This window comes from Rhinopithecus bieti, unplaced genomic scaffold (genome assembly GCF_001698545.2).
Source record: "Rhinopithecus bieti isolate Rb0 unplaced genomic scaffold, ASM169854v2 scaffold_10712, whole genome shotgun sequence".
In the NCBI taxonomy this organism is placed as follows: Eukaryota; Metazoa; Chordata; class Mammalia; order Primates; family Cercopithecidae; genus Rhinopithecus; species Rhinopithecus bieti.
The window spans coordinates 1,008,697-1,035,408 of record NW_016806920.1 but is presented as its reverse complement, the minus strand read 5'-3'; the positions used below and the strand labels follow the sequence as shown (position 1 = coordinate 1,035,408).

At 40.7% G+C, this 26,712-nt stretch overlaps 1 protein-coding gene across 1 annotated transcript in view; it reads right to left on the bottom strand.

Annotated features, from left to right (window-relative positions):
* Nucleotides 1–26,712, bottom strand: part of DOCK4 (dedicator of cytokinesis 4) — a 494,753-nt gene that overhangs the window by 29,977 nt on the left and 438,064 nt on the right. The window contains 7 exon segments of the mRNA XM_017878678.1: nt 2,893–2,979; nt 5,991–6,157; nt 7,845–7,986; nt 12,757–12,861; nt 14,683–14,769; nt 17,173–17,321; nt 26,023–26,116. Coding sequence (XP_017734167.1) covers nt 2,893–2,979; nt 5,991–6,157; nt 7,845–7,986; nt 12,757–12,861; nt 14,683–14,769; nt 17,173–17,321; nt 26,023–26,116 — 831 coding nt within the window.

The window sequence follows — 26,712 nt, the reverse complement described above, 5'->3', positions numbered from 1 at the left end:
GATCTTTTTTTTTTTGAGACAGAGTTTCGCTCTTGTTGCCCAGGCTGGAGTGCAGTGGTGCGATCTCAGCTCACTGCAACCTCTGCCTCCCGGGCTCAAGCAATTCTCCTGCCTCAGCCTCCCAAGTAGCTGGGCTACAGGTGCGTGCCACCACGCCCAGCTAATCTTTTGTATTTTTACTAGAGACGGGGTTTCACCGTGTTGGTTAGGCTGGTCTTGAACTCCTGACCTCTGGTGATCCACCTGTCTCAGCCTCCCAAAGTGCTGGGATTACAGGTGAGTCATGGCGCCCAGCTGAAATGATCTTATTTTTTAATCCGGACAAAAACACTTTTTTGGGTTTTGAAAATAATAAATAAACTACAGAGGAAACAACAGTTCAAAGGCATTGATATAAGCTATTGAGGAGGTCTATGAATTAGAAAATAAAGGTCCCCAATTTCATCTAAAACCTTTGGTGCCATATGTTTCAGAATTAAGAACTTTTCAGATTTTAGAAAGGCAGTATAGGGCCATATATGGTATATTACATAACCCCCAGCAGGTTCTAGGGCAGGTTCCTCTAATCAAATGCGTTACATTAATAAGGCCGGGCATGGTGGTTTATGCCTGTAATCCCAGCACTTTGGGAGACAAAGACCAGAGGACTCTTTGAGCCCAGGGGCTTGAGACTAGCCTGAGCAACATCGTGAGACCTCATCTCTACAACAAATCAGAAAAGTAGCCAGTTGTGGTGGCACATGCTTGTGGTCCCAGCTACTTGGGTGGCTGAAGTGGGAGGATCACTTGAGCCCGGGAGGTCAAGGCTGCAGTGAACCATGATCGTACCACTGCACTCCAGCCTGGGTGACAGAGGAAGATCCAGTCTCAAAAACAAACAAAAAAGGAAATAAAATATTTCTACAGTGAAACACATGAACCTTCACACTAAGTGAAATACAGTCAATAAATGGACTTGCATTAGAAAAGCTTGGGTGTATTATCAGCAAATGAGCTTTGGAGTCAAATGAAAGCATCTCTTGGGTTTCAGACACTGGCATCTGCAGATGAGGAATTTCAGTTCAACGTGATGTATTTGTATTGAGTACCTACTACCTGTCCCTGTTCTTGAAGACCTTCTATACTAGAAGTTAAACCAGGAAACCAACAGCTTTAATCGACAGTGAGGACATTCTAGGCAGCAAGAACAAGAGAAAAACACAAAAGCTGTTAAGAGTGGGTTGTGTTCAGGGAACAAAACAGTTGAGTTTGATTTGTTCCATTTGACAGAACATAAGATTACATATTCTAATAAAGTAGGCAGCTGATGTTTGAAAGGTTGTGTTTAGTAATGCTCCTTTTATCATTATCAGCATGCTATTTTTTATTAGCATTGTATGTGTGTATGACATTTCCAAGGGCTAGGACCATTGGTGAGACTTCACAGGATTTAATGCTCTGGGTAGTAAGTAGCTAAAGGCTCTCTGAATCATTAATGCAGGATGGATGACTAAAAACACTTCTCTAAGTTGGACCCATGCCATTCAGCGGGAAGCATAAGACTTTTTGAGCACTGCGTTTAGCAGTCTCCCCTCTTCCATGGAAGGTACCAGGGCACAACGTGTAAGCAGCCAGTTTTTGGGGACTCTGGACCTAAGACTGGACAAGAATACAACTATACTAATGTAATCTGCTGAATAGAGTTCAATTTCAATTTTCAAATCCTTAGCCTAATTGAACATGATAGGCTGAGAGTAGTTTCAATGCTGAGACATTTCAGGTAAGACAAACAATTCTTGAAAAACAATTTGGTCAGGAGCTGTTCTTTCTACTGGATTGAAGGAATAGGCTTGTGACCTAAATAAAGTATGAATTACATTATATTTGCACAATTGGCACACTTCCTATCAGAGAACTACAGCGATGAAAGGGTGAGACCCAGGCTCAGAAATGAATGACAAACACATTATTTCTGCAGTGAAACAAATGAACATTTCCACTAAGTGAAATAAAGTTAATAAATGGCTATAATGGATGTAGCAAGGGAGGCTGTGAGACTGCGAGGCTGTGGCTGACATCGAGGTGCTGTCAGCTGGAAGAGCAGCACAGACAGCTGGGTGGGGTCCCACCCTGGATGTGGCTGCCTTCAGCTGCTGCTCTCCTTGCTCTCCACAACTGGGGACTGGAGCTGCGGTCACATTTTACAACCCGAGGGTTCTTGGGAGCTGTGGTTGCCAGGTTCTGTAGCGGCACCCACTGTAGATCAGGACTGCTCAGTGAGACTAATATGCTGCCACCCTTTCTACTGGGAACTGTAACAACACGGACCTACTGTGCATCAGGCACTGGGCAGAGACTTGACATTAGCCTCCTTCAGCCTGTAAGAAAACCATAGCTAGAAGAGATTAATATAATTGGCTTTGGAATCAGAAATATCTGGGTTGGAGTCTCTCTTCAACATCTTGCTATGTGATCTCTGGCAAAGGCTTTTGACCTCTTGATAAACACTGCAAAAACAGGGATAAGAATATATACTTCATAGCTTTGATATGATAATTAAGAGAAAGCAGGTAGCATTAGCACTGGTCTGACACAATAAGCATTGAAGGTCACACAGCTATAGCAATTAGGAGAGCTGGAATTCCACGTCTCCTAACTCAAGGGCCTGAGTAGTTTTTTTTACATGTAGCAAATTGAGTTGTTTTCAAGGAATCCCTCCATCTGGATGCATTAGGACAATATTAATGTTTACCTTCTCAGCTTGGTAATAGCGGTCAATACTATAAACATTCACTATTTTACTATGAGTGCTGCCAGAGAATCTGGGTCAAAGGAGAAGTAATGAATATAAGGCATAACTCTAAGTGAACAACTATGATGAGAAAGTGCTTGAGAATAAGCTCTGATTCTTACCACTTCACGTTTTTCCACTTCAAACCAGCGAGAAATGCCAGGCAAACTCTGCACCAAGTATAATGACGTTCTCTCCACCCAGAGACTCTACAAAACACGAAACACATTAAGGTCCCCCAAGTTGCCCTTCTTTCTAGCTACTTCCATGACTAGTGTTTGTTACCCACTGTTACCAGGTTTTCCTTATTCCCATCAGCCTTTCTTTAGTCTTCATTCAAGCACTCATGAAACTATCACAGTGAGATACTGCTGAAGCTGATTTTAACAATTCCATTGTATATCATCAAGCTTTTTTCCATGTGGAATAAATGAGCTCCTACTTCAAACAGCAAGCTTAAAAATACAAAAATAGGCTATATGTTATTTTCTTTGCTATTTCTCCAAAATTCTAATTCAAACTCTCTTCACTCCTTAACATCTAGCCATTTATATCTAGAAGGGTCAGCCAGTCAATGTATCAGCCAGTTAATGTAAGAGTAGAATAAGAGTCCTAAGGGAAGCAAAGGCTTTAGGAACCACACAGCGTGGTCTATGTTAAAGATGAGGACATGGCCGGGCACGGTGGCTCATGACTGTAATCCCAGCACTTTGGGAGGCCGAGGCGGGCAGATCATGGGGTCAGGAGATTGAGACCATCCTGGCTAACATGGCGAAACCTTGTCTCTGCTAAAAATACAAAAAATTCGCTGGGAGTGGTGGCGGGCACCTGTAGTCCCAGCTACTCAGGAGGCTGAGGCAGGAGAATGGCGTGAACCCGTGAGGTGGAGCTTGCAGTGAGCCGAGATCACGCCATCGCACTCCAGCCTGGGTGACAGAGCGAGACTCCGTCTCGAAAAAAAAAAAAATTTGAAGACACTAGGTCTTAAAGCAGCAATGTGACTTGTTCAAAAGCTATACTACCAATAGAGCCAGCAGTAGAGCCTACCCACTAGGACCTCTGACTCCCTCTCTGTTGCTGAATCTACTGTGCCACATTTTCTTGTGCTTGTTTGAACTGCTGTTAATAGAGGCAAATCTGTATTTTAGAGCCAGGGCTGCTTCTGGCCAGGACCAGCAACCCCGGGACATGTGAAACCATGCTGCTTTTGGTACGAGTTGCTGTTGATGACAGGTTTCTTTTTTGTCAACCAGGTTTTAGTATCTACGCCTCATCTTTCTTACTTAAACCAAGTGTATTCCCAAGAGGATAATACACTTTACAAAATTCCTGAAATAGTGCCATTTACTCAAACCACCACCACCACAACAAAAAAAAATGGAAGAGTTTCTCTGGGCCAGCCAAGCTGTGCTGAGATGAGCGATCCTGTGACAAGAGCTCGCAGTGTTCTGGTGCTGACAGGGAGGTAAGCAGATGAATAAGAGCTCAGAGTGAAGAGAAAGGGATGTTCAAGGCTCTGGGGCCAACAGAGGGGATGCAGGCGCACATGCCAGCCTGGGGGAGGAGGACAGCAGTTCTCAGAGGGGGCGATGCGTGAGCTGCATTCTGAGGAGTGAGTAGGAGTTTGCCAGGAGGAGAGTGGGGGTAGCAGTGCTGGCAGGAGAAGCAGCTTGCGAAAGGGCTTGGCGGGAGAGGAAGAGAGAAGCTGAGTGTCGCGGAGGCTGAGAGGGAGGAGGGGTGAGTGGGTTGTGGTGGAGATGAGACTTCTGGAGGGGCAGTTTGGAGCCAGATTCTGAGGGCTATAAAGCACAGGAATCAGGAGCCAGATTTATTATTATTGCTTTTTAGGGAGATTGCTGCACTACTGATACAGATTTAAAGTGACAACCACAAGGAAATGTAGTATGGTGGAAAAAACAATGAAGAAGTCACAAAATGTGAGTTCTAGGACTGGGGCTACCGGTAACTAGAAGGTGACTTTGAACAAGTCAATTGCCTGATTTCAGTGGATTTCTGACTATGTTTTAACTAAAAGCAACTGCAAGAAGAACCATATCATCAACTGGCTATATCTGTAATTGATTTTGGAAGTCACAAAGAAAAATGTAAGTTTCCAGAAAAAACCAAGAAAATGATCATGGATCTTTTTAGTACTATCCCATTGTTGTTTTCCAGTGGGCTCCTTGCCTTGATATTTAGCCCATTGAATCTCCGGGCACAAGGGACTGCTCTTTATTCAATCCTGTCATAACTCTGCAAAACCTTCCCCTTTTGATCTCCTCTTGGTTGCGAATGATTCCTGGAAATACTTCCAGGAGTACTGGGAACAGACACAGGCAGAGCTAAGTGAGTTAACATGAGACAATCATGTTAGGAGCACATTTCCTAGCTTAAGTAGGAATGAAAAATGCTAAGCCAATTAACTCACAAAAATAAGCTAATTTTGCATTCTTCGTTTAGGTATGAAATAAACTGGGGGGGTCTCACTATATCATTGTTTGCAAAGAAAGGGGCAGACTCTAATTTATCTAGTGAACAATTTTGCCCCTTTTCTGCAGTGGGGCTATGAGAAACCTTGCCCCTTTCTGGCAGAGAGGGTGCTGAAGTAGGAAGGTATGTTGGAACTACTGAGAGCAGAGAACTCAACACATGCAAAGAATCCAAGATTTGCTTTTACTCGGAGTCCTGAGAAGTTCTGATTACACACTGTTCTCACAAGAACAAGCAGCAAAAGATGGCACATAACTTACCCACCGTACCAGCAGTCTACCCAACTGTTCTCTGTCTTCAGGAACTCCTTTTCTCTGTTCCTTACGTATTCTTTATTCATTGAACTTTATGTGAAAATAAACATCCCAAGGTTCCCACAATTGGTTCAACATAAATGAATGAGAGGACTGACTTCAGCCAGGAGTTCTCAAAGACTGGTCTAAGAACCACCAGCATCAGAATTGTTACAAAAAAGCTGATTTTAGAACCTCCTCCCAGACCAACTGATTCAGAATTCCTGAGCTGGGCACCAGAAATCTGCTTGGTTAGGGAGCACTCCATGTCACTCTGATACACGTGGAGCTGCAGAACCACAAGACTAAATGATTTATATAGTCCCTTCTGTTTCTGTCACTTGACACTATTCTGAGTAAATATTTACCAAGGGTTGCGCCCCAAGGGGCTTGCAGTCTATCTGAGGAGTTGGCATGTAATAAGAATTGCATGGTACCTTGAATTCATTCTCTTTATCTTTTGTGCCTTTGTGAAATGGTCGGTCATAGCGGAATTTCCAGATGTGATTCACTTTATAGAAACTTTTGATGTTGTCCGGAACACCCTCTCTCTGCAGGACCTCCTGGCTCTCCGGAATGGGAGTCACAGCATATATCTGCAAATCTAGGATTAAAGAGTCAAGGAGAGAACCTGACTTGGCAATCCATGGAAGTCTGGCTCGGGCTGAACTATGGCAGAGAGAAGAGGATGGGTAAGAATCTTCTGTTTCCATTTCAGTTGAAGTCATTTAAAAAATTACCAAGAAGATGCCAAGAACTCAGTTCTAGCAAATCACATCTCAAACTACAGGTCTTGAACTAGTTCTAGGTAGGTGAAGTATCAGCTTGAAATTTCCATGACTTGAAATTTTCATGACCTCTGAATTTAGATATCACTAATTTGTGTATGTGTGTGTGTGTACGTAGATGCGAATGGTTTAGGCCTTACATACTCAGGATAATCCTAATCCTTGTGCATGAGACATATCTTAGTCTGTGCATGAGCCATTTAAATTTATTGTTTGCTTATAATAACATGTAAATACCTATGCAACCATGACCAAAGACAGAAATTAGAACACTGACAGTGACTTCCACCTATCTGTGTGATTTTCTGTGTCCCTAGCCTTCCCACATCTGTGATAACTTCTCTCCCAAATCTTGTATTCATATGCAGGGTGTTTAGTTATAGTTTATATTTTTAAAAATTACATTAAAGGGGTATCATATTAACTTATATATTTACTTCCTTCTCTTCTTATTTAAAGAAAGATAGCAAAATATTTTTCCTATGTACTTTCTTGCATGTCTTGCATTTTGGTTTCTGCTTTGAAATGGTATTCACAATTGTCAGTGGAAGTTTTAGGTGTTTTTTAAGACCATCAGTTTCAGGAAAAGGCAGAGGGGTTCAGAAAAAGAGTGCTGGGGTGAACTGCCTTTGTCTCTAATACCTATATAATTTTAGTTCAGTTGTTTGTGTTTAGACAATAAGAGTATGAATTATACAACACGGATTAAAGACTGTTCAGGATGCCATATCTAAAAGCCCCCAAAAGATACTGGAGTAGCTCTCTTTTTTTTTTTTTTTTGAGACGGAGTCTGGCTCTGCCACCCAGGCTGGAGTGCAGTGGCCGGATCTCAGCTCACTGCAAGCTCCGCCTCCCGGGTTTACGCCATTCTCCCGCCTCAGCCTCCCGAGTAGGTGGGACTACAGGCGCCCACCGCCACGCCCGGCTAGTTTTTTGTATTTTTTAGTGGAGACGGGGTTTCACCATGTTAGCCCGGATGGTCTCGATCTCCTGACCTCGTGATCCGCCCGTCTCGGCCTCCCAAAGTGCTGGGATTACAGGCTTGAGCCACCGCGCCTGGCTGGAGTAACTCTTTCTCTTGCATTCCTCATTCTAAAATAAAAATGTCAGGGTGGGGGGAGGGGCAAATAATATGTGCCAGTAAGCATAATACTATGATTTTCTTGAACTTAAGCAGTTTCCACAGGATATGTCAAAGGAAATTTATTCTAAAGCAAATCACTAGAAAGGAGCTTTAAAGGCAGGGTTGAGCTATTCAAGAGGTTTAATTAAAAGGGAAAAATTCTTTCAAGAGAGTTCTTTCAACTGACATCATGATAATAAATAGAACAATTAAGTTCTATTCATAAACAGTTAAGCTAAAATTAAGATGACTGAAAACAGGGAGCAGTAAGGATGTGGCTGTTGAAAAGGGACTGGTGGCTGAACAACCTTGCATGAAAATGCTCTGCAGCTAAGAGCCAGTGCAATCTCACTGAGTCCAGCCCTTGTAGGTGCGGATACACTGAGCTTCTGCCTGGAAGATGGTCTCATCGGGCTGGTTGGCATGCTGCATGGCAATGGCGTGGGGGAACTCGTTCAGCATTCTCTGTTGGAAGGCTTCCAGCCTCTCGTAGTCATGCCCTCGACACACAAACTCCTTATTCTGGAGACGAAAGCAAAAAAGAAATTAGGGCTATATAACTGAGTGGATTACAGACAAAGTCAAAAAACATGACACTGGCAGTAACTGACCACATGTCTCATACCAAGACACTCTAACAAAAAATACGCTGGAACAATCTGAAAAGTTTGCCCAGTTGTTAAAAATGCAGATAAAGATCATGAGTTCACTCTCTACTGCATTTCATAAGACCCAATAGAATGCCTCACTCTTTCTTGTTCACTTGCATGAGGCGCAAAGGGTGGATTCTCAGAGCACCAAAGAATAAAAACAAAACACTTGTATTCCCTCTAAATGTTAATAAGCACATGTGTAAAGATTATTTTTATAAAGTACATATCAAATTCACATGGGTAATTTCACAACGTGGAGGAAAAGTAAATTTGTTGTCTGCTTTTTCTTTTGTGTGTATGTGTGTGTGTGTGTGTGTGTGTGTGTGTGTGTGTGTGTGTGTATGTATGAGTATTCTGCCATTCATGATGCTCTCCTTCAGGTAAGAATGGTGAAGGTTATTTCTGAGGTAGGTTAAGACAGCTGGAAAGATGGGAAGGTTTCCCAAAAGTACCTGAATGATCTGATTAGATAATGATGGAGCTGACATTTTAATGGTAATGAAGTTGTAATTGAGCACAGTCATTGACGAAGCACACTGCACGTGTCATTCAAGTCATACGAGCTTGACAGGTAGTCACTGTCCCCTACCCCACCCCATTTTATAATTGGGGAACCAGGGCTGAAAGTCTTTTTTGAGATGGAGTCTCACTCTGTTGCCCCAGCTGGAGTGCAGTGGTATGATCTCAGCTTACTGCAACCTCCATCTCCCAACTTCAAGCAATTCTTCTGCCTTAGCCTCCTGAGTAGCTGGAATGACAGGTGTGCACTACCATGTCCAGCTAATTTTTGTATTTTTAGTAGAGATGGGGTTTCACTGTGTTGGCCAGGCTGGCCTTGAACGCCTGGCCTCAGGCATTGATCTGCCTGCCTTGGCCTCCCAAAGTGCTGGGATTACAGGCGTGAGCCACCACGCCTGGCCACGGCTTAATGTTTTGAAATACTTTGTCCACGTGTGCTAGATTGAAATTCTGGTCTGAGTCCAAACCCTGGGCTCTTTCTACATTGAACACAGCCTCGTGTATGCAGGAAAAACGCCTAGGAGCTACCAAGACCAAGAAAGCTTGCGGGATCTCAGGCCCTGGAGATCATCAAGTTAAGGGGAGATCAGTTTGGGGCCTAGAGGAGCTGAGGCCCAAGGTTTTCCATGTTTTTCAGCTCTATGAGGTTCTTATGTAAAATGCCGTGAAGAGGAACTCCAGGCCACAGTGAGGGAGTAAGAAACAAGTCATGGGCAGAGGCTTAGTTCTTCCGCAAGGAAAGGGCAGCTGCAGGCAGGTAGAGGAAATGCAGCAGGAACTGGGCTGGATAAACTACCTCGATTCCCCACAAACCCCTAAATAAATCATGATCTTTTGAAAAACACAAGGTTATGGCAGACGCTACCTATAATTGTGGACCCCATACAATTCTATATTTAAAACTTTCTAGATAAAAGTTACAATATCTGATGCTGTATTTTAAAAATTCTACTCAAAAGATAATTAATTTGCTTGGTAAAATAAAAGACAATACATCCCTCTCTGCCTATTACAGGAGCCCCCAAATAAATATTCAAATATCCTAGTAAATGAAATATATTTTAAAACAACACTTATACATAACAGTTTGTAAAAATCGGGGCATTTGCTCTAAGAATGCAGGCATTCAATGCTATTAAGAAGCCATTTTAAAATAAAATGAAATTTTGGCTGATATTTGGGACTCCAAGAAATAAAGCATCTTCCTTATCAGTACTTTTATTTTCTGAGAAAACATAGCTTTATTGAGATATAATTCACATAAAACAAAATCCACTTTTAAAATGTGCAATTCAGTGGTTTTAGTATATTTATAGAGTTGTGCAAACATTAACAAAATTTAATTTCAGAATCTTTTCATCATTATCAAAAAGAAACCCTATACTCATTAGCAGTTACTTCCTATTTTCCCCTTCCCCCAGCCAATCACAAAATTACTTTCTGTTTCTATGGATTTGCCTGTTATAGAATTATACAATGTGCTGGCCTTTTGTGACTAGCTTTTACTTAACATAGTATTTTTAAAGTTCATCCATTTTGTAGCATATATAAGTATTTCTTTTCTTTTTATTGCTAAGTATCATTGCATAGACATGTTGTATTTTGTTTATCCATTCAGTTAATAGACATTTGGGCAGTTTCTATGTTTTGGCTATTATGAATAATGCTGCTATGAAGATTCAGGTACAGGTATTTGTGTGAATATGTATTTTCAATTTTCTTAAGCATGTATATAGAAGTAGAACTTCTGTGTTAGTATTCTTTAACCCATTTTCTTTTCTTTTTTTTGTTTTGGAGACAGGGTCTCACTGTCATCCAGGCTGGAGTGCACTGGCTCAGTCACAGCATACTGAAGCTTTGACTCCTGAGCTCAAGCAATCCTGCCTCAGCCTCCCAAGAAGCTGGAACCACAGGCGCATACCACTAAACTACTTTTTTATTATTTTTAGTAGAGACAGGGTCTCACTATGTTGTTCAGGCTGGTCTTGAACTCCTGGGCTCAAGTGATCCTCTGGCCTTGGCCTCCCAAAGTGCTGCGATTATAGGCGTGAGCTACTGTGCCCAGCCAAAAGTAACCCGTTTTCCATGAGGGGAAAAATCCCTACTTAGATCATAAAATTGTATAAATGTATTTGAGTTCTAAAAATTATCTTGGAAATTGATCAAACAACAAAAGATTTCTGGCCTCAAGCAATTCTCTTGCCTTGGCCTCCCAAAGTGCTGGGATTACAGGTGCGAGCTACTGTGCCTGGCCAAAAGGAAGTTTTTAATGTTGATATTTGTTTGCTTTTAAATTCAAGAACAGACTAGAATCTGATTCCTTAAAAAAAAGGTCAGGCTCCGGGATTCTGAAGAGTGTAGTGCCCTTTAGAAACCAATAGAGGGGACCCTTCTCTTTCATTTTGAAGCAAATGCCATTTATACCCAGGAAAGCTATTTTAAAAGAAGGATGATATAGAAGATTGATTTATTCTAATTGACTTTTTAACAAAATTTATTCTATTAGCTAATGCAGTTTTCCAATTTGCTAAACTCTCTTTAAAATTATGACTCTTAAACTACTTCTATTTTTTTTAATCTTTATACTTTTAATTATAATCTTTCAGATGTGACTCTGCCAACAGTGTCATGTCTGTTTGTGCCAACAGAGGGAGATGACCTACTGAGGCAGAGAAGCATCTAGACCCTGCTGTGCAATCCCCAGCCCTCTGTGCAGCTATAGCTCTAGACTGTGCCGCTCCACTCAGAACCTGGATCCCGGCCATCTGCAGTCCTTAGCGGGGTTGCTCATAACAGCTTGGGACCAGCTACACCTCCAAAACTTAGTCTTTTAAATTCAACATGTATTCTGACTCTGCCATTTTTTAATTTTCATTTTTTTGGGAGTCTTGCTCTGTTGTCCAGACTGGTCTGGAACCAGGTTCAAGTGATATTCCTATCTCAGCCTCCCAAGTTCTTGGGATTACAGCGTGCCACTGTGCCCACTTACTGCTGTTTTTCATCAGGAATCAAGATTTCCTCCATTTTTAGGCAGGCCCACCTGCAGAGTCAGCTTTGTGACCGCCCACTATACTGTGTGGAGTCTCTTAATGCAACAAGGAGATTGCACATTATGTCTGTGTAGCACCCAAATGCATGGTCATTTCAATTGACTAAAGAAAACATTTGTTCCATGTGATACTAAAATGAACCTGTATTGGATATTTTGGGATCTACCTATCTGTCTTTTTCATTCTGAAAGGCAGATAATGATTATTAAACAAACAATAAAGTGAAATTTTTCTCTTCTTCTCTAAGTACACCCATCCTAGTATCCTGTCATATGTGCTGACAGGCAAGATTTAGGTAAAAACAAACATCAAAATATTTGTATATTGAGAACTAAAGTTGTAATAAATTGATTCAATTTTAAAATTATCCTAGATACCTTTCCTTAGTTGCTTGGGAATTACATTTGTTCTTTTAAGCAATGTTTTTATACAAGGAAGGTGTATATACTGAAGTGTTCAATAAATATTCAAGCATAGAAGACGCTACTTGGCAGAATGTGAAAAATGAAAAGAATGGAGTTGAATATTTTATTATTTTGTAGGTATCTTAGAATGTCTAAAGGTTTTCCCTTTGTAGAAATGGAGTTTATACTAGCAATAAATTGGGTCTCTTTGCTGGGTGACATTTATCTTTTTACAAATTCATCAAAATGGCCAAACAACACTCTTTACATGGTGCTGGAGGTAGGGTTTTCACGTGATGTGAAACTGCATTACTTTCGATACTCTGCAACTCCAAGCCTCCTGCAGTGCCCCACCACTGTTTTTTCTAATACTAACTTGATGGGAATTGCAGACTGAATTAAAATAGTGGGTATCATATAAGGGAAGCTATAATTATCAAAGATTGCTCACAAAATATACTGAATTTAGGAAGGGGTTGCTTGCTATCTCAGAAATTATTTAAAACAAGGCGTTCTAGATTAATATAATGTCTGCAAAGTAAAAGTGTAAAGAAAGTCTCATGCATATTATTACCTGTCATATAAAATGTCACTAACATCCTAGTTTTCTTGATTGGGATATCTATATGAGAACTATGAAAACAAATTACATAGTATATTACTTACTCTTAAGAAAAATGGAAATTTTTTTCCATAAAATCCAACCCTGAAGAACTCTGGTTCAAGACGTTGCTGGTCCATAATTTTGTCATACAAAGAGGCTTCCATCATCTAGAAAGCACAGAAAAGTTCTAAGCATTTTATCTCATCTTTCGTTTCTATCAAATTTATAGAATAAGATTTCTCTTTTATATAAAGGAGAACTTTATTTTAATTGAGTTTGCTGAAAAGAAGGTCTGACTTTCTTTTTGATGCTTTAAGTTGGGGATTGGCAAATTTCCTCTATAAATGTCCAGAGACTGTTTTACATTTTGCAGGCCATATTGTCTCTTCACAACTATTTAATTCTGCTAGGCCCAAAGGCTGTAGTTTGCTTACCCCTGCTTTAAAGGATCAAGTGTATTATCATGTTATCCCAAGAGAAAAATTATTTCTACGCATGTAGTCTATCAAGAAAAATATTTTCTTCACAATTAAGTAGAAATTAACGTGAATTATTAGAGGCAAAACCTTTCTAGAGAATTCTCGTGCCAGATGTACTTACCTGTGGGTTTGCCTCCACCTGCCTATGGTAATTCAGGACATTTGGAGGGTGCGATCTTGCACAGGTTGGGCAAGGATAAAACAACAAACCAAATCAAAGGAGACCCATAGTGCAAAGTGCTGTCTGGGTTGAAAGCTCTTAAGTGCGCCTGACAATGTTGAAACTATGAAGCATATAAAGCTTATGGTTTCCCATTCATGGCATTATCATCCCCAGGGTTTCCAGAGAAAGACTAATATTACACTTGAAGATTCCTCCTTTATCCCCCCCTCTAGTAACAGCACCCCAAAGAGCAGTTGGCATGAAGTATAATGCTTTGGGTTTATAAAAATCTTAGTGACTATGGCACCCAAGGGCTCTCACAAGTAAACATCATCACCTCGCTTCTCGTCACAGGAACAGGATGCCAAGAGATGAACATCAATGTTTTTATATAAAACTGCAGTGCCTGCCAGAGTCAACATGATGGACTGAAGTTAAAACAAGGTTTTTCTCTTTCGTTTTCATGTTAGGAGAAGTATCGATGAACTGCTGACATGAAATACTGTGCCAAAAGGACAGAGTCAGTTCCTGCCAGTTGAATAAATTCCTTGTTGGGGTATAAGGGATTTTATGAGCTGTTATAGGTTTATGGTATTATCTCTTAAATGGCTACCTCAAAATTAAAAGGCAATATTGTAATCTTTTTTTTTTAATGTAAAAAACTGATGATCCTACTTTAGAAACCCCGAGGAACTGAAACACTCAGCAGGATCTTGTGTATTACAAGATGACACAAACGTTCATGTTGCTCAAGAGTAAGAACTTGGAGGGCAAGGAGGACTTGTTTGAACCTAAGAGCAAAGCAGGTATAAAACATTTGGTTCAGAGAAACAGAGTACTCAACTCCTTGAGCTCTTAGGTGCTAAAATCTTGATCTAAGTCCAGCAAATAAAAACACATTGCTGAAGCTAAAGAGAGGTGACGCCTACAGAATTTGGCCCTAAATTATTTAGAAATAGGTCAGCCGTTCCCACAGATTTGCAGATTATGGGACTAAGAATGGTATATTGTTACAGAAACATGTGTAAGTAGAAACTCTTCAAACAGGGTGGAGATTTTCCACAATAAACTAAAAGTGTTAATCCTGGATTAGACTGTATATTTCATATGTGGTGTTTAAAACAGATCAAGCACTCACTTTTTTATATTAAATAAAAGCATTACACAAATCAATTTGCTATTTCTCTGTATAAATAGCTAAGTATGCTTCAGAGGATTTATCTTAAAAAAGGTTTCTGCAAGACCACAGTTAATTTCATAGAACCACACTGGAAAGCTAATCACAAAGGGAGGCTATGGCCTGATCAGGATGCAGTCAGGCACCTTGATGCAGTCAGGCACCTTACCCGCATCTTGCTCAGGTTTCTGTAGTCATAGTAACTCTCATACTGCTCTGCAATCTTCCGGCACAAGATAATGCCATTCTCCCAACACTGTGGACAAATGAATGAGATCAATGGAACCATCCGACAACATCCACTTACTTCTACCCAAAAGTCAGAACATGAGTGCTTTCAGAGCACCAAGCCTTACTTCTTAATCTTTTTTTTTTTTTTTTTTTTTTTTGAGACGGAGTCTCACTCTGTCACCAGGCTGGAGTTGCTCAACTCGGCTCACTGCACCCTCTGCCTCCCTGGTTCAAGCTATTCTCCTGCCTCAGCCTCCTGAGTAGCTGGGATTACAGGCAGGCACCACCATACCCAGCTAATTCTTGTATTTTTAGTAGAGATGGGGTTTCACCATGTTGACCAGAATGGTCTTGATCTCCTGACCCCATGACCCGCCCACCTTGGCCTCCCAAAGTGCTGGGATTACAGGTGTGAGCCACCGCACCTGGCCACTCCTTAATCTTTATAACATACCTTTAATCATATCATTGAGCCTTTAAGCTTGAAAACACCATGTAATTAAAATGTAAATTATTAAAAATCCTTTGAATGCTGGAAACGATAATCTACCACAACAGTCATTAATATATGGTGCATGAACAATATTTTTTGCTGTCATTCCAGAATCATCCTGAAATAACTACAGTTCCACAATGGCCAAGTAGATGGATATAAACAGGCCCTCAGTGCAGAGGAGAGAATTACCACTGACCCCTAAGGCCCAATTATCTGTGACTGGTACCCTGGATTCCTTGCTTGGCTTAGTTGTGCTTGCAAATTGTGAGAGGTCTAACCCAGCTGGTTACTCTCAGCAGAAATGTATAAAATTCTTTGATCTAGTATAGGTGTCAGCAAACATTTTCTGCAAAGGGCCAGAAAGTCAACACTTTAGTCTTTGAAGACCATATAGTCTTTGTCACAACTACTCAATTCTGCTGTTATAGCACCAAAGTAGTCATAGACACAATTAAGCATGGCTGTGTTCCAATAAGAATTTAGGGCCACTAAAACGTGCATTTCATATCATTTTCACAAGTCCCAAAATGTTATGATTCCTTTGATTTCTTTCAAACATTTAAAAATGTAAAAGAGATTTGTAGCTTTGGGGCTGTACAGAAACAGGCAGTGAGTCATGTGACCTGTGGACCATAGTTTGTAACCCCTGATCTAGCACAAACTCCTGGGGATGGACCAATACATGAATCCAGAGAGTTTGTACCACCTTATCCCACAGGTGGAAACTTTACAGCAGGAGGGCACAAAAACATTTTTTTTGGTATTCATGTAATGATATGTCAGTGTAGCTAGATAAATAATAAAGGAAGATGTGAAAGAAGCAATTTCCTTGCATCAAATTTTTACGTGTACCCAATTATATTTTGTAAAAGAATTACAGCCATTGGTTGTATTTTAATTTTCTGTTTAACCTTCGCAATCTGGAAGATATATTTGAGTCTAAGACATGTACAAGTGTTCACATTCAATAAACAATGGTGGTCAGATTCATGAATTTTTAAAAAGACTACTACAAGCCCTTGAAGAGGGGGAGGAAGTGGAGGGAGGTGATATACTGAATTGCTTTATGAGGTCAGTGAGGTTTTTTCAACACCCCAAGGCATCTCTTAAGTATATGATGGGATGCCACAAAATTCTTTAAACAAATTAAGTTTCATATATTTTACCTTAAAGTAGAATGGGGCAGAATGCATGCCAATTTTGGGAGACTGTGAAGGGTGATAATGGTTTTTCAGAGAATATAATACCTGTGTGCTATGGTCTGCACATTTGGGTCTCCTACAAATTCGTATGTTGAAATCCTAACCCCCATGGGATGGTATTAGGAAATGGGGTCTTTGGAAGCGATTAGGTCATGAGGGTAGAGCCCTCATGATTGGCATTAGTGCCCTTATAAAAGAGGCCCCAGAGAGTTAGCCAGTCCCTTTCACCATGTGAAGACACAGCAAGATGGCCCTCACCAGACACTGTATCTGCCAGGGCCTTGATCTTGAACTTCTCAGCCTTCAGAACTGTGAGAAATAAATTTCTGTTGTTTATAAGCTACCCAGTCTAGGGTATTTTGCTAAAGCAGCCAGGAATGGACTATGTTACTGGCGATCAAAATCTCTAAATCCGTGTTTATCAAAGTGTAATGAAAAGGTCATGCACATTGGACTCTCCTAGGGTCCTTGTTAAAATCACGGATTCCCCAGCCTCGTGCCCGACAAGCCATGAATCAGAATGGCTGATTCAAAATCAAAATGAATCAGAACGGCTAGGAGTGGGGCCTAGGAATCCCCATTTTAACAAGCTCTTGGGCGTTTCTAATATACGTTAAAATGTGAGGATCCCTGCTCAAGGAGGTGGGCATTCATACACTAGAAATGAAAGGGAAAGGGACATCAACACCACCACCCCAGGAGGGACCCCGGGTGGGGCAGGGCCACTTACTTTGCCTCTGTCAAAGTTCTGGATGATGGTGAGGTGCAGGTGCTCTTTGCGCTGCCATTCTGTTTGCATGGGGTAGGTCAGGAACTCCCTGAGGGGCCGATCAGACCATTCCAGTAGCTCATCATATAAGAGGAGGGTATATGCAGCTTCTGCAAGTCACGTGGGAAGGCAATGATTGAGACAGGACCCCAAGCCACATTCCTTCAAATGTGGCCAGTTTCTGACAAACTGGGAAAAAAATACTATTTTCTAAATTTCGTGATATAGCAGAAAAATGTCCAGAATATATGCAGCAGTAGGGTAATGAACGAGGACTTCCCCTGGATGACGGACTTGGACTTATCAGAGATCTGTACTTCATCTTTTGTTTCCCTGTATTTTCTGTTTCTGTTTTTGCCTTTTGTTTTTGTTTTCCCTAAAATGTCTGTATACTACAGCATAATAAAAATGTGTAAGGATATCTTGCTGTTGCTGGTTCAAAGATGTGGGGAGACAGGCCTTTGTTTGCTGGGAGAGTTCACTAGTAAGTTCCTTGGGGACTATGAGCATCTTCCAAAGAGCAGGCTTAGGAAACAAAAAATGGCAAATTCTTTGGAATAATAAAAGGCTGAAAAATTAAAACTGGTGAGGAGCGGGGGTCAGAATGGAGGCAGAATTTACAAGGGGCAAAGAAGCCAGAGGGGAGCTGAGTGAAGACAAAAAGAAAAAGAAAGAAAAAAATCTAGCAACAGGGTAGGAATTGGAGAGGGTGGAAGTGCTGGATGAGGAGTCGGGGGAGTGTGTCGGTGTGTGGGTGTATTTGTGTGTGAGAGAGAGAATGAACTGTTGCAGGCTGTGTGATATGACCAGCTCGCCCCAGATGGCCCCACAAATCTTCTGTAAAGACTACTGATATCATTATGTGCTTGATATGGTTGAATTTCCTGCAGAAGCAAGGGGTGATTTTCCATATGCACATAAGTGGAAAAGATGACTTATGGATTTAAGTATAGTTGGCAGATAGTGTATTTGACAGAATACTTGCCATTCTGCAGGTCTCTCATTTTCCTGAACTGTAAATATAGCCAAATAGATCAAGAATGCGGACCAGAATTGTCACTGATAAAGGACTATAATAATTTTTCCTCTAATGTCATAATAGCCAACTCAATTACTAAATTGAACAAAATGGACAAATACTTAGGTTATTAGTCCATTCAACTCCACCTCATAGGTTTTTCAAAAGACATAATGATAGCTTTTCAGATGGTATCAACAATGGTAATTCCTTTTCTTCATTTATTTGCCTTTAGGGTAATTACACATAAAGCCCTAAAGTAACATGCTAAGTTATAATGCTATGATGTGGCCATCTCCATGTAAAAAAGATAGTTGCAATAAGAAGGGCCAGGGCCCCTATCACAAGCTCTGGTCTTTTTTCTCTTCAATTACATTTGGTGAGCTTATACAATCTCCTGGTCAATTATTATTGTGAAAGCTTTCCTAATCCACCAGCAGTCTCTTATCCCCCTCCACTCAGTTTGCAGTTACCAATATGAACTTCTTTCAATGCAAATAAACGATGATGTTGCTTCCCTGGTTAAAACCAGTCAATGACTCTCAGTAGCTCAAACAATAAATTTAGGTCTCCTACAGTGACAGAGAAGGTTGCTCATGATCTGGTTCTTACCAGTCTCTCTATCCCCATTTTCCCATTGGCTCTCCATGTAGTACAGGTATGAAAGAGCCCACCTCCATCTCTTTTAAGAAGCTTCAGTAGCTGCTGAGGCCCCAGTCCTCATAGTTGGAGCCCCCAGACTCCAGTATCCACTTTCCAGGAATGAGCAAGATGCACTGTGGTCCAGAGGCAGCTGGGCACAAGAAAGCTGCCCGACAGGGACAGGGATGCCTTCTGTTGCATGCACTCTTGCTCGTCTCTTTCTTTATGGGATTGAATGTGGACGGATAGAGAAAGCAGCCACTAAAGGGTGTCAGTTAACTGGTGGATGCAGACACAGAGCTGAATCACCATAACATAGGTAGCCATGGAAGACTGCTCTGATTGCACAAGAATTATAATAACCAGATCCTCAGAAGAGTGCTGTTATTTTAATAGGCATCTAGTTTTCTCTGACATCCCTGAGATGACTTCCTGATGTTTAATTCCCCATGTATCATTATAATAAATGCTAAGTATCTAAGGAAACCCTACGTGTATTTTTGTTCTCGCATCCACACTCTTTGCTCTTGTCATCCAAACAAGCTGTGCTTCCTCTCACATACCTCTCTGATTCACACCTAAGGGCCTCACAGCTTGCACCTGCAAGACCTTCTTTCCCCTTTAGCGGAAATAACGCCTACTTTCTCTCAATGACCAATAACGCCTACTTTCTCTCAATGACCCGGCTCAGGAGTTATCTTCTTTGTCACTCAAATTTCTTTGTGTATCTGCCAGCATGTGAGTACTCAGAAAATACCCCAGAGACTAACTGATCATTTCAAAGGATTAGGAAGACTGAATGATGTCCTTCCCACAGCTACCCACAGGCAGTGATGACTTCAAGGGCAATGAAAGTCAAATTTACAGAGACAGAAAGTAGAATAGTAGTGGCCAGGGGTAAGAGGAATGGGGAGTTAGTGTTTAATGGGTACAGAGTTTTAGTTTGGGAGGATGAGAACAGTTCTGCCCCTATAATCTCAGGTACTCAGGAGGCTGAGGCCAAGAGTTCAAGATCAGCCTTGGCAACACAGTGAGTCCTCGTCTCTAAAAAAATTTATTTTAAAATTAGCTAGGTGACACACCCCTGTAGTCCCAGCTACTTGGGAGGCTGAGTCATGAGGATTATGTGAGTTCAAGACCAATCTGAGTGATACAGTGAGACCCCCATCTCAAAAAAAGTTAAAGTTCTGGAGGTGGATGGTGGTAATGGTAGCACGACAGTGTGACTATACTTAATATCACTGAACTGTACAGTTAAAAATGGTTAACACAGTAAATTTAATGTTATGCACAATTAAAAAACAAAAAGAGGCCGGGCACAGTGGTTCACACCTGTAATCCCAGCACTTTGGGAGGCCGAGGCAGGTGGATCACCTGAGGTCGGAATTCAAGACCAGCCTGGCCAACATAGCGAAACCCTGTCTCTATTAAAAATACAAAAAATTAGCTAGCATGGTGGTGGGCGCCTGTAATCCCAGCTATTCGGGAAGCTGAGGCAGGAGAATCACTTGAACCCAGGAGGTGGAGGTTGCAGTGAGCTGAGATTGCGCTATTGCACTCCAGCCTGGGCAACAGGAGTGAAACTCTGTCTCAAAACAAAACAACCCCACAAAATCAAAAGAGCAATGAACGTCTCCAGTCCCCAAATGCTTTCCCAATCTGCTTGCCCTTGTAAGGTCCTGGGATGGGTGGAATGCCAGGTGTGGGTGAGGCGCCCCGGGAAAGCCTGGGAAAAGAAGGCATTGGCAGGCAATCAGATTAAACTGACAAATGACTGAGCGATGGCATGGAAAAGATGTGAAGACAAATTACACCTGTTTCAGAATTTGATTTGGGAAAATGACAACATGTATCTGAGGAAAAAACGTGTCTAGAGGAAGCAGTAGTAAATTTTTATTAATCCCATTCTACCATTTTGAGAAGTGTATTACAAGGACACCAATAGGCAAAAAAAAAAAAAAAAAAAAAAAGAGAGAGAGAAGAGTAAAGATGAATTAGGAATGGAGGATGCTGTCACAAAAGGCTGGAAAAGGGTTAACTCACTTAAACAGAATCCTAGAAAGACAGAAAAGTTCCCCATCAATTTCACTGTCTCCAAGGACAGAAATGAAGATATAAGAGAGAAGAATAAAATGTTACATGGGAAAAGAACTGATTTCTTATGACTTTGGGGAACATAAACACTGCAAGTTGAGTAAACAAATGGGATTTACCCGTTTTTGAAATATAATCAGACAAATTTGGACTTTATTTCAGAGAACCAAAATATATGTTATATATCTGGAGTAGCTTATCCTCACTTCCCTCCCGTGTTTTTTTCAATGAACTTTAAAATTTTTTTAAAAGTTTACTTTTTTTTTTCTTTTTGAATTGAGAATTACCAATATTGAGAAAGAAAATCTGCTAATCAGGTGTTAATACTTAATAATTAAAGGGTACATTAATTTGTGATGCATTTATTTAAATCTCACATTGCTAGGCACTATTCTAAGAATTGAGAAGACTAAAGTAAGAAAAACATCACTGTGGGCTAGGCGCAGTAGCTCACACCTGTAATCCCAGGACTTTGGGAGGTCAAAGCGCATGGATCTTCTGAGCTCAGGAGTTCGAGACTAGCCTGGGCAATATGACAAAACCCTGTCTCTACCGAAAAAAAAAAATTAGCTGGCTGTAGTGGCATGTGCCTGTGGTCCCAACTACTTGGGAGGCTGAGGTGGGAGGATTGCTTGGGCTTGGGAGGCAGAGGCTGCAGAGAGCCAAGATTGTGCCACTACATTCCAGCCTGGGCAAGAGAGTCAAACCCTGTCTCAAAAAAAGAAAATATCATTACTGTACTCAAAGGACCCTTTAACTGAAGATTATCCATATATACATGCATGCATGTACATACACAATATATAATATATAATCACATAATATGCAATTATTAATTTAAAAAAAAAGTTTGATAGGTACTTTAATAGAAATCTGGGGCTGGGCATGGTAGCTCACACCTATAATCCCAGCACTTTTGGAGGCTGAGGCAGGTGGATCACCTGAGGTCAGGAGCTCGAGATCAGCCTGGCCAACATGGTAAAACCCTGTCTGTACTAAAAATACAAAAAACTTTAGCTGGGCACGGTGGCAGGCACCTGTAATCTCAGCTGCTCAGGAGTCTGAGGCAGGAGAATCGCTTGAACCTGGGAGGCGAAAGTTGCAGTGAGCCGAGATTGCACCACTCTACTCCAGCCTGGGCGACAGAGTGAGACTCTGTCTCAAAAACAAAACAAAACAAATCTGGAAAAAATGAAATGGGAAAAAAGAGATGGGAAAAATCACTCAGCCTACAGGAGGATTGTGGGGCATGGAGATAGTGAGAGAAAGAGAAGAAAATAACTTCAGGAGGGGGATGGCTGCATGGAAAAGGGGGCAAAGGCGCTAATCCTGAAGGATGAAAGGAGGGTATGTGGTACAAGTGGTAAGATAAGGCTGAATAGACAGGCGTTGGTTCAATTACAACAGACCTTGAATAAAGAATTTGAAGTTTATTTTGTAGAACACATATACTGACAAAAGAGTGATATCTAGGGAAGGAGTTGGCAAACTTTTTCTTAAAGGGCCAGACAGTAAATAATTTAGGCTGTAGTCTTTGCCTCCACTACTCAGTTCTGCCACAGTGGCGCAAAAGCAGAAACAGACAATACATAAACAAGTGGGCATGGGTGAGCTGTTATAAAACTTCCCTTACAAAATAAGGTAGCTAGCCTGTAGGTTGTAGTTTGCTGCCTCCTGTCCCAAAGAATAACTTGTGATCGTCCAGAGGCAGTCAGGTGAGAAATGATGAAGGTCTAACTGAGGCAGTGAAGATGGGAACAGTGAAAAGGAAATGGTTTTGAGAGATTTCTAGGAAACAGAATTAATAGAACTTCATGAATGATTATTTGAGGGAGGCTAGAAAAGTCAAAGATACACCAGGGTCTTCTGACTGAGTAAACAGTGATGTTACTAATTGAGACAGTGGAACCTCAGCTAGAGGAATGTGTACATTCTGGGAACACAAGTACCATTTCAGAAAGGATTCCCTTACTCTTTTAAAGCTGGGGGAGGAGCCATGATTCAGGAGTTCCTTGGAAGAACAGTGTGGCAAAAGACCAAGATTCGTAGTTCCCAAATCTAATTAAAGGGTTCTGCTTAAGATGGAGTACATGCATTCCATCCTCTCTCTCCACTGTTTACAACTAAACAGCCTGGAGAGACTATATAACACAACTATTGGAGGACTCTGAAAAGTAAGTAAGAGCAGGTGGCCTGAGGAAAAAAACTAATACTCAAAGAATGACATACCACATTTAATTCTGTTTTTATTTTTTGCCTTCCATATCTCCTGGCTTAGACTTCCCTGTTTCCTGGAACTGCAAATGGGAACAGACAGAAAAAGCTCCAAGAAAAGTTCCTTTAGTCGGAGTACTGGGTAGAAGATCGCCTGTGGGGTGAAGCTCTGTAGAAATTTCTGGCCTTACTCTGAGTCTCAGAAACAAAGCTGCACAATGCAGGGGTGGCAGTGGGTGCAGTGGCAGTGGCAGTGGAAGTAGTGCCTTCTATGAGCTCTTTTCTTTCACTGCTTTGCTCACAGAGAGACCAATTGCAGAGAGAGCATCATGGTATGAAGAGGATCAAGCCTTGGCTATATAGCCAGAGTACTAGGAAAGGAAGTTCTTGGGAAACAGGAAGAATGGGGAGGATTACAGAGGGGAGGGAGCTCAAGAAAGGGATGCTAAATTCTGTATATGAAGTCAGACTCATCTCCAAGGTGCACAAGTGTAGAACAAACCAATGGATCAATATAACAAGGACTTCTATCTATTAAAATTTAAAAAGTTAATGTCTTCCTAAAGATTTTAACAGAATCCAGAGTCCTAGAACATAATATTCAAAAGCTCTAGAATATAATCCAAAATTATCTGACTTTTAAAAAACTAAACAACTCTCAAAGGGCAAAAGCAATGAAAAGATGTCAACCCCAACTTGATGCAGATGTTAGAATTATAGACAAAGACTATGAGGTAGTTATTATAACCATGCTCCACGAAGTAAAGGTGAACATTTTGAATAAATAAAAGATAGACATTCTTTTCAAAGAAATTGAAGTTGTAAAAAGAAAATAACTACATGGAAATTTTAGAACTGAATAATACAATAACAAAAATAAACATTTCACTGGAAAGGCTCTATAGCTGAATGAAGTGACAGAAGAAAATCGGTGGACTTAAATCAATAGACATTAGTGATCTGAAAAAAAAGGAAGAAGAAAAGTTGAACAAAAATGAACAGAGTTCCAGGAACCTATGGAACAATATCAAAAGGCCCAACATTCATGTCATTACAGTCCTCAAAATGAGGAGAAGAACTGGTAGAGAAATACATTTAAGGATATAAATGCTTGGGAACTTCCCGAATTTGGTAAAGGAAATAAATGTACAGATCCAAGAAACTCAGCAAACCCAAACAAGTTAAACTAAACACGAAAACCATGCCCATACACATAATAATCAAACCACTGAAAACTAAAGATAAAGTCCTGAAGACAACTAGAAAAAAGTTACAAATTTCATGTAGATGAGTAATTTATTTTTATTATTTTTTGAGACAGGGTCTGGCTCTGTCATCCAGGGTAGAGTGCAGTGGTGTGATTTTGGCTCACTGCAGCCTCTGCCTCCCAGGCTCAAGTGATCCACCTCAGCCTCCCAAGTAGCTGGGACTACAGATGTATACCACCATGCCTGGCTAATTTTTTGTATTTTTGGTGGAGATGGGGGTTTCGCCACATTTTCCAGACTGGTCCGTAACTCCTGGGCTCAAGCGATCCACCTGCCTTGGCCTCCCGAAGTGCTGGGATTACAGGCATGAGCTACCACGTCCAGCCTCAAAGTTGAGTAATTTAAATGACTGCATATTTCTCGTTAGACCATGAAGGCCAGAACACAGTGGAATTATATTTTTAAAGTACTGAAACAAAAGAACTGTTCACCTACAATACCATATCCAGCAAACATATCCTTCAGGGATGAAGGTGAAATAAAGACATTCTTAGATGAAGGAAAACCAAGAAGCTTCTTCACCACTGGACAAGCTCTTCAGGCTCAACAAAAATATAATAACAGTAGGAACCTGGGAACTTCATGAATGCAGAAAGAATAACAGAAATGGTAAACATCTGAGTAACTAGAAAAAAGTATTTTTATCCTCTTAAATTCATTAAAATAGGTATGACTATTGAAAGGCAAAAATTATGACATCATCTGATGGGACTTTCAATGTATGTAGATGTAGTACATATGACAACTACAACATACAGTGGGGAGGATAATGAGACCTACATAGTTGTAAAATTCCCATATTTAACTTTGATATGGTTTGGCTGTGTTCCCACCCAAATCTCATCTTCAATTGTAGCTCCCACAATTCCCATGTGTCATGGGAGGGACCAGGTGGGAGGTAATTGAATCATGGGGGATGGTCTTTCCCATGCTGCTCTCATAATAGTGAATAAGTCTCACGAGATCTGATGGTTTTATAAGGGGAGTTTCCCTACACAAACTCTTGTCTGCTACCATGTAAGATGTGCCTTTTGCCTTCCACCGTGATTGTGAGGCCTCCCCAGCCACGTGGAACTATAAGTCCATTAAACCTCCTTTTCTTTTTTTTTTTTTTTTTTTTTTTTGAGACGGAGTCTCGCTCTGCCGCCCAGGCTGGAGTGCAGTGGCGCCATCTCGGCTCACTGCAAGCTTCGCCTCCCGAAACCTCTTTTTCTTTATAAATTACCCAGCCTCAGGTATGTCTTTATCAGCAGTGTGAAAACAGACTAATACAAACTTGAAGTGGTAAAATCTTAACTATAAGCAGACTGTAAGAAGTCATGTATGTATTTTGTAATCCCAACAGCAACCTCTGAAAAAGTATGCAGAGATATAGTTAAACAACCTACATGTGTGCCTATATGTATCATGTATATGATATATATAGAATCTGCAGAAATATATATTCAACTAAAAATAAATTTTAATTTTAAAGTAGAAATGTTTGAGTCTTCCACTTGAATCATAAAAAGCATAGGAATGATCATGCTTAATATACCAGCCCCTTCCCCAATCTAAGCCAAAAGACAGAATTACCTGTAAAGTTCTGTGCTTTGAGATGCAGATCATAGAGTTTGTGAATGTAGCGTATGTACATCTCCTCCTTGTTCAGTTCAGTCTTATAGAAGTTCTGTAAAATAAAAGTACAGGTATGGATAGTTCCTCAACAGTCTGGCCTACAATTATCTGCCTTTTACTCTGCTAACGTTCCATGTCTGAAGCCAAGTGAACTGATGCATTTTTCCATGTAAGTATCTCTAAAAATGAAGTAAGGTGGCTCAGTGACAGTGTCAGTCATTTCCCAGCAATTACTGGATAAGTTGGTATCTTGCTATTATCAGGTTATTATCCCTGATTCCTATTTCTTTACTTTTTATGATTTTTTGTTAGTTTAAATGTCAATGAACAATCAGCTTGTTCAACTAAAAAAATTAAGAATATGTAACAGATTAACCCATTTATTAACTTTGTTGATTTATATTCAAAGGACAGTTTCTTTCATTTTAAATTTCAAAGATATTTTGCTCTAAAGAAAAAAGTCTCAGCTGGGGACAGTGGCTCATGCCTGTAATCCCAGCACTTTCGGAGGCCAAGGTGGGTAGATCACGAGGTCAAAAAATCAAGACTATCCTGGCCAACATGGTAAAACCCCATCTCTACTAAAAATACAAAAATTAGCTGGGTGTGGTGGCACACACCTGTAATCCCAGCTACTTGGGAGGCTGA